Below are 9,562 nucleotides of genomic sequence, written 5' to 3'. Positions count from 1 at the left end.
CAACAGAATAGCGTGGGGCGGGGCAGGCACGGAACTGTGCGAATAAAAATCAATGGTAGTATCTCAACATAAATATGGAATGTAGTAAACACTCAATTGAAAAGACCCTCGGATTCTGGCACTCGGCCACCATAAATCTAATATTAAATTAGAGACAATATTTACAATAAAATAGTAACTATGTTTTGTAAAGTACATTTTTCTCGTTTATTGTACTGATATGCATGCATCCTTCCACATACGCTTACGAATATAAAAGTTGTTTAAACACAGAATTACAGCTGCTGGATAGAAATTAAACTTTAAGATAGGTCACTTAAAATGAAACTGTACATTGTAGGACATTAGCTCACTATTGACTGACCTCTTTCATAATATACAATATCATCGAAGGTTACAATCGAAAGATTCATTAAATATTATATATATTTTTTAATTGTTTCTATTTGAATTAATTTTACCTAAGACAACATACTTCAATGTAGACTTTATAGCGTTATATCTTTTTTACTTTATTTCAGTCTTAGTTTTCGCGAAACTCGAACGGTTCAAGGAGCACGGAGGCGTACTGGCTTCTCGGGCGGCCGCCGCCGCCGCGCCGCGCTCAGCTCCGCCGCTCCGCCGTCCGCGCACTCCGCGCACTTCGCACACTCCGCACACTCCGCGCACTCCGCGCACTACGCGCACTCCGCGCACTCCGCACACTGCGCACTGTCCGCTCGCGGCTCGAGCGCCCGGCAACGCTCCCGAATAAATAAATACCAAGTCTATAATACTCCGAGACGCGCGGGCACCCCGGCTCGTGTGATCGTCCCGATAATGGAATGTAAGCGTGATATGGTAGAGAGGTGGCGCGGCGCGGCTTGGTCACGCGTCGGGCGGCGGCGGGGGCAGCGGCGGAGGCGGAGGCGGCGGCGGCGGCGGCGGCGAGGCAGTGCCGCGCCGCGGCACCATGACGCAGGGCGGCGGCGCGTTTGTCGGGAGGAACGGCGGCGTCGGCCGCGCGCCCATGCGCACCCACCAGCGAGTCGCTTTCTGTAGTAGCCCGTCTTTCTTGCCACCTCCACCGCCGCCACCACCGCCGCCGCCGCCACCGCCACGCCGCACCGCTGGCGTCTCTGCTCCCGCCCATTCGGGCACGTCGCTCACGCACTTGTTCGGTGGAGGCTGAAAGCTGCTTCTCGTCAGCTCGGCTTGCTGGAAAAAAACATGACTTTGGTGAGATTTAGTTAAACTAGTTTCTATTAGAAAATTAATTACCAGTAAGAATAATTATACTATCTACAGTGAACCATGAAAGAACGCGATGTTGTTATTATCAAAATAAAATAGATTTATAGAAAAGCGTGCAAATTGGCAAGTTAATCTTCAAGGAATGATGGATATTACCAATATTTTGTAATATATTTCTTTATAACTGCAGATATTTTTTATATGATAGATATATAGGTAGATACTGACAGTCTTAATTTAGGTTATGTATTTATTGTCTTAATGTCCTTAATGCGTTTTGACGAAACATACGTCACATATTACATTTTGTGCATCTTGTTATAAATGTATTAAATGTAGTGTGTGTAGATAGCAATTGTTTCCATCAAAATCCATATTGCAGTCAATTTGAATCCATGTGAAGCTAAGGTTGTTTGTAGTAATATTAAGTAAATAATAATAAGTTCTATGTAATAATATGTATACATTTTTCTATTGTATACACCTTTGTAGGCTGTGTATTAAAGTTGACAAATTTTGTAATTTTTTATACAAAATTTGTATTTATTTTCAATACTTTACACTACATTTAAATTTCTATTTTTCGAAAGGTTGACTGGAGAAGGACTGCGACATAAGGATTACGTCTGCCTTTTATTCCATGTTATGGGTTTTTAATGACAGGGGTATAACAGCAAAATTGAATTATGAAATAAATATGCACTATTACTATTTAGTTTATTAATTATTTTTTTACATAATAAAAAATTGCTTTTATAGCTTTGTACATATAAATTTGCTTTAAATTTGATCAATTGCGAAAAGTATTACATGTGTTTGATATTCATTTAATATGTACAATTATATTTTTAACTAACTGATTCCATAGACATCGTTCTATCAACAGTTTTTCATACATACACTATTGTATGTTAAAAAGAAAAATTGGGGTTTTACGTTTTTCTGGCCAATTTTTCCAAATTTCTCTTCATAAGGAGTTTCCTTAGACATCAACAAATATGTGAAAAAAAAAAGAACAAATTATGTAATTAGTCAAGTCATCCTCTATTTTAGTAATTAGCAGCACATTAAGCAATTAATTTTTATTTATATAGTAGACTAGTTTTTTGCCCGTTACACGTGGATATCAGAAGTAGAAAATTTATAAAATATCATTTCTAGATTGCGATAAAACATATGCCAGTTTTTAAGTTAGACTTTTTCAAATACAACTGTGAAAACCACATCCGATTTCATGTAGTAATTTTCCTGTGATGCCGGAATAAAATATACAGACAGATAAACAATATTTCTAAAAAAAAATATTGTTTTGCCTTCTATTGCTCTTTTAAGACCTCTATATATACATTTTTCTTAAATATCTCTCATGTACAGACATCGTCTAGTTATAATTTATTATATTAGTAAGATAGATAAGCACTCATAAATAATGCATATAAGTAGGTATACGAATACAATGTATGCACTCTAATAAATATTCATGTAGATACTGTCAAACAATACTGACCTGATAAGGGACACGTAATTGTAAATGTGCGTCTTGGCCATACTCGCCGTCTGGCAGCTGTATGCTCGGAGGCAGCGCGAGCCGTTCGGCAACAGCTGCAGAGCGCGCGCGCGTTTCCTGCTCCACCATCTCTTGAAGGCGACCAACCATAGCTTGCAGCCTTTGCTGCTTCTCCCATTCCCTGTAATTATGCATATATTAAATTAAAAGTTGGTGTTGTAGCGAATTTACAGATACATTCCGGATGGAAGGAATTTTCAGTGATAGGGATGTTAGCTTCATTGCTAATAATATATCCTGTCAGGTCGAACTCCAACTGGTCTCCCTTGGAAATTATCGTGTTTAATTCCTTGCGAGTGTGCTACAATAAGCCAACTAATTTGACTACATGGGAAGAAGGGATTGTTTAGTGATACGGACTATCAATCCTATTGCTGACAATATATACTGCCAGGTCGACCTCCACGTGGTCCCCCCTGGAAACCATCGTGTTGAATTCCAGGTGTATTCATCACGATGGACTAACTGACCTATCTTTTCAATCTCACCTAACATCTCTCTTTGGTACCCCGCCAGCGTATACTGTTTGCGCAGGTGAGGACACATTTCCATTACCATCCATTAAAAAAATATTAATTACATTCTCATCGTTACGTTCTTAACTTTTGCCCCATCATTGTATACATTATTTCAAAATCAATATCACTGTGTTCATCCTCACCTACCATTCCTCACCGACCTCTACATGGTTCCCCCTGGATACTATCATGGTTAATTCCTGATGAATTCATCATGATGGGCTAACTGGCCTGTTTTCATTCTCATCTATCACCCTTCACTGGTGCTCCGCCAACGTACCCCGTTAGCGCAGATCGGGTTACTATTCCATTTTCACCCATAAAAAAGCCATTCCTCACCGGTATCCCGCCAGCGTATATCTATAGCGCAGGCGAGGTTACCATTCATTATCATATTAATGTATAAAAAAAATACACCGTTTCATATATCGATGGTCGCGGGTTTGATCCCTGCACAATATAAATATTTGTATTCATGAGTATTGATCAGGGTGCTTTCTTTGCAGAAAATGTATGAATTAGGTAATAAGCGTGTCTATCAGTTGTTAACACTCATAGTACAAGTTTGCTTAGTTTGGGATGAAACATATGGTATTTATTATTTTTTTAAACTACTTTACTCAACTAAATACTTCAACGAAGAAAGCAGGGTCATGTTATTTGAGTATATTTATGCATTGATATTTGGTACGTGTAAACTTGACGGTTTGATTAATTAATTAATTTTAACTTCTTTATACTCTTAATATATTAAACATTCATGAATGCATTTGAATAAATAACATTAAAAAAAAATTAAAAAATTATATATATATATATATATATATATATATATATATATATATATATATATATATATATATATTGAAAACACCGACAGCCGTCATGCATAGTTTCTCTTGACTACCGTAGCTTTAGCATCTTTCATTGAGTTTACACTAGCTAGTAATTCATAATTCTACTATAAATTTTCTTGTTTCTTCGTTATTTTCTTGATAATCCTATTATCTTTCTTAGCTATAAGAGGACATAGCCTAATATTACTACATTGTCAGGCGGTTTACTTTTAGTTTGTGTTTCCTTCTCTTGTACTAATGTATTTTGCTTAATGGTTAATAAGAAACAGAAACTACCTATAAAGGAAAATATTAAGTTTTAGGCTTTTGCACTGCATGTTTTATAAAAAAAACTGGATATGATAATTGAATGAATATGATAATGGAATATGATAATTTACCTGAATTATCTCGACGTTACGACCAGGCTACATTGGCCGTGGTCAGGAGTAGACTGATATAGCGCTCATTGCTTACTCATTGTCCCACATCACACAAGATGTGTCTCAGGTAAGCGGACACATGACAGTGCTATATCAGTTTTCTCGTAACCACGGCTGGTGTGACCTGATCGAAACGTCGAGGTAATTCAGATAAATTATCATAGTTTATCAAATGATCGAGTTATTCCCCGTTTTTTATAAAACATAAAACATGCAGTGCAAAAGTCTAAAACTTAATATTTTCCTTTATTCTCTTAGTCGCCTTATTGTATTAGTTTTTTACTCAGTTACCACACGGATTAATGAAATTATATTGAAATGTATTTGATCGCTCAAATTGGGAAGTATATTTGTTATGAGATTATTAATGTACCTAATGAATGATACTCACGTGGAATGGTGATGCCTGTGATCGTGCCGTAGGCGCGGTCCCCCCGGCGCGCCCAGCCGCTCCATGCCCGCGCACCCCGGCACTTGAACCGAGAGCATCTGCAAATCACAACACACTGCTCTCACTTATGTGGTCCTCCTCGTGGTTAACTTAAAATGATATATTATTTTGTAACTAAGCTCAGCTCTTAATACATAAAAATCTTGCTTATGAAACACTTGTCCCAATTTTAATAATATTTTTATTCCATTCAAAATGATATTTTTGTCAGTTTTATTGAATCGAATAATACAGTTGTTAGTGACTTAATGATCTCTATGTTAACACCCAGCATGACCATCCCGGGGTACCTATTCATGATTAATTAAGGTAATTATTTTTAAATTCTGGAAGAAATAGAATTTCATCTGCGAATGCCGAAGGAAAAAGTATATACCAGCATATAATCAAATTTGTAAATCCAATTAATAATCTTTGTCAAAATGTTCTGCTGGCTGATAGCTGTCTATAAAAGTATTTTATTCTTTGATATTATATGTAGGTATAGTCCTAAATATAGAAATAATTAATTGGATCATTCACTCGCCCCCACAAAGGTGGTTCTGCTAGATGAAGATATACGTATTAAATAAATCTACGAAATAGAGACGAATGGAAAAGTTCAACTATACTTTACAGTTGAGATAGATCACACTAAATCAGATAAGTATATCGGGGGCTAAGTGTGTATGCAAAATATAAGGTAAGACGTTACGAGTTATAAATGATGTCTGTGTTTGTAGGTCAGAACAATTTATTTTAAAACATACATTCAATGTAAGTCGGCTCTGTAATATGTTAGTAGTAATAGTACAATGAATAGTATATATAGTATACTATATCCTATAGTCAACGACATTCTTTTTTAGAACTCTGATTTGGGTATATGATTTTCATTGATAGGCTCATAAAGCAAAAAATGGACATGTATATATGCATATACATGTGTATAATGAAATAAAAACTAGACGATATGTAAGAAAAAATATTGAGGGCTTTTAATAAAGTAATAGAAGCCGAAACATTTTTTTTTTTAATTTTTGTGCCTATATAAGCGCAAAAATTATCATCATATCATATCAGCATCCTTTTTATTTATTTCAGCTTCACGATAAAACTACTGCACTAAATTGGACGCAGTTTTCTCAGTAGTATTCTTGAAGGTCGAGCTTCAATTCTGGTATATGTTTTAACTTGATGAGCGATTTAGAAGTGGGTTATATCTTTAGTTTTCCTTCGCGTCAGAATAAGGTAACATGTTGTAGTAATTTTTTTGTCAAGAGATTATTAGATGTCCAAAGAGACAGGTTTCTTTTCACCACAGGTAAATTATTCTCTCTTATAGGAAAAATATAAAATAAAATAGGCGAATCTTCCCTCGCATCGTAGGGTAGGCACTAGACAATTCTGAGGTGGGCATGGTCCACCCTGCTCTCCCCTAGAAAGATATTTAGAGGGGAGGGCCGGGAAAAAATATTTTAAATATGGGCAATATGTAACATATTTTTTTATTACATTTGTAACTAATGAAAATAAATGGCAATTTATCTTAACAACTACAGCAAAACATTTTTAATTTTCTATTTATTGGGGTTTTACATATAATAAGTGTTTATTTGAGGATAATATAGAAAGTACCTATAAAAAGCTTCATATTTTTATTTATAAGTATGTCTCAATAAAAAATCCATTCACTCTACAAAATTTGTTTTGATGTCACATTTGTGAAGTAAATGTTTTACTAAAATAGAAGGTCACTATTTTGTGAAATCTGTTTCTACAAATTAATGCCTAAAATGCCCATATATTTGGCATCGTAATAGTAGGTGGTATTCTAAACGAGAAAAAAGGTTTTAGTTTCGTTCCATATGCACGACTGAAATTGCAAAGCTTACCTATAGGATACTAATTGCTAGAAACGGCTTTATTTATGTATTTTGCAGGTTTAGAATATTTTGAGTATGGAAATTCTTTTCTTGCAAAATATATATGTACTGTTGTTTGTTTTTTAGAAGTATAGATATTTTTATTAATGAATTATGATGGAATGGTTACAACTGCCTGTGCCATCGGTATTCGTAGTCGGGTCTGGATAACATTGAGATTAATACGTAAGGATGCTAGCAGGTCCTTTGGTCAATTGTGACGAAACTTGGAATGCATAATAAAATTAAACATACAATATTAAAAAAAAAATGGGTCCAATTTGATTGGGTCGTCCTTGACTACTTTAGAAATTTTAATATTTATTTATTTTTATGCCAAGTTCCTTGTGAGTAGGTAGAGGGAGGAAAATTCCTGGTCTTTAGATCTTCATCTTTACTTTCATTTGCCTTTATAATTCGTCTCATACATACACACCTGTTCGACTGACTTTCGACTCTTCTCTCAATGTAAAATAATAAAATAAAAATAGCTTTGTCAATATTTACAAAATGTAAAAGGGATCAACACAAATACATAGATTCAGTTCGAGCTGTATAAGGAAATTGACAACTTTTTATATAGGTATATGACACGAATTTTGCTATTCGTTTTATTTAAAATAAAAATATATCTCATTTTTTTTTGTCGAGGTGTGACTTTTATGATTTTGTGTATATTAACAAAATATACAAAGGCGAGTTACGATTGCCGATTGGTTTGATTTTAAAGGCAATGACAACTATACACAGAACTAGAATTGTTAGAAAGCTTACACGTAGGTTTCCAATTCCAACTTCAATCAGAAGGAAAAACAGTTTTGACGTCCATAATAGTTAAAAGGTATATATGAAATACAAAAATACTAACTTTTTTCCGCGTGACCGCAATATGTTTATTGACCGGGATAAAAAGTAGTCTATATCTTTCTCCATCCCAAATAATGTACTATTTGTCTACCAAATTTCATAGTGGTTTGGGTATTTATGTTTTTATTCGTAGTTTAGTAGTAGTAGCAGTCGTATATTGTCTCCCTATGTATAGATATGTCAAAGAGATTATTATATCTAGCATAATAAGTATTGACTGAACAAATTGTCAACAGATTTCCGCAACAGACAGGTAAATCTGTTTCTCGTGGTTTTGTCAGAGTGAATCAGTAGATATATATTATAACCTACTAAATTAAACCATTAAATCTACAGTGTATGGGGGATAGGTTAAATGTTATTAATGAGGATTAACAGCATGATTATTAGCAGTACACCCTATCAGTTCTACCTTCATGCGGTTCTCTTTAGAAACCATGGTGTTTTTTTATGATAATGGAATTGTCTCCGCTTGCGCTAACGGTCGGTATACGCTGGCGGGACACCAGTAAGAAATGATAGGTGAGGATAATAAGGCAGGTCAATTCGGCCATCGTGATGAATAAAACTGGAATTCAGCACGATGGTTTCCAGGGGGGACCATGTGGAGGTCGACCTAATAGGGTATATTGGTAGCAATGGGACTGGTAGAGCGCATTACTAGCAATTACTTCCCCTCTAATTATCTTGGTTAATCTCTAACAAATTCGCTACGATGTGCGTATTGACCCGACTTCATCTTCATCTATCATCAATCACGGGTACTCCGACAGGGTATACGTAGCCAAACTTGCAATTTTATTTTCATCCATTAAAAAATATTTACCGTGTAACAAATTTTCTTTCAAATTCGTTCCGTGGTTTGAGTGTAATGGAGTATCAAATATGTTTGTATTTTACACACATTTTACATTTAATATAAATGGATAATCAGTAGGATAATGACTGTCGCAGTTCTAAATAATATTCAATGTTTCAAAACAGAAAATTCTGAGATTTCCATGTATGTATATTGTATACTCGTAAGTATGGTACCTACTATGGCATTATTATTACTTCCTTTCCTGTGGGTGTCATAAGAGGTGACTAAAGTGTGCGAGGGATGGGCAGCAGCGTCCCTCTTAAAACATCTCCAAAGCCTAACTGCGGTTACCAATCTTCCTGGGTGGAAACTTGGATTTTTAATACTGGCTGTTGACACTGAGGTTTTTTAGAACAATGTATTATTATTTTTTTGTTCTATGTCAGATTTTTATAAGACATGTCTTGTATTTTTTCACTAAACTTATTATTTTATATCATAAATACATATATGTTTTATTATCTTACCAATATTATAAATGAGAAAGTTTACAAAGATAGATGTCCGTCATTCAATAAAAAACAGTAAAACATCTTTACAAATTTTAATATTAGTTGGATAAACAAGAAAATAAACCAGCAGACCTGCTTGCAAGTAGATGTTTAATCTCTTTTTTTTGCATCATTAAAGTGACACAAAAAAGGTCTAATTAGTGATAAGCGGCTACCGTACGTAATTTATGGACGCCGGGGGGGAAAGGGATTGTTAGTAATGGAGACTAAGAATTCTATTGCTAGCAATATACCATGTCGACCTCCTCGCGGTTCCCCCTGGAAACTATCATGATTAATTCCAGATGAATTCGTCATGATGGGCTGACTTGGCCTGTTTTCATTCTCATCGATCACCCTTCACTGGTGTCCCGCCAGCGTATCCCGTTA

The 9,562-nt window shown here is 35.3% G+C and overlaps 1 protein-coding gene across 1 annotated transcript in view; it reads right to left on the bottom strand.

The window, feature by feature from the left end:
• Window positions 1–728: 728 nt before the first annotated feature.
• LOC113521441 (uncharacterized) overlaps window positions 729–9,562 on the bottom strand; it is a 68,808-nt gene continuing 59,974 nt past the window's right edge. The window contains exons 6-8 of the mRNA XM_026906970.3: window positions 4,989–5,086; window positions 2,741–2,921; window positions 729–1,197 (exon numbers count right to left, since the gene is read on the bottom strand). Coding sequence (XP_026762771.2) covers window positions 868–1,197; window positions 2,741–2,921; window positions 4,989–5,086 — 609 coding nt within the window. The 3' untranslated portion in view covers window positions 729–867. The remainder of the gene's footprint in view (window positions 1,198–2,740; window positions 2,922–4,988; window positions 5,087–9,562) is intronic.

Source organism: Galleria mellonella, unplaced genomic scaffold, assembly GCF_026898425.1.
Source record: "Galleria mellonella isolate WM207_F2 unplaced genomic scaffold, CSIRO_AGI_GalMel_v1 utg55, whole genome shotgun sequence".
Lineage (NCBI taxonomy): Eukaryota > Metazoa > Arthropoda > Insecta > Lepidoptera > Pyralidae > Galleria > Galleria mellonella.
Note: the sequence above shows the minus strand (reverse complement) of the source record. Positions and strands in the feature narration are given on the sequence as shown.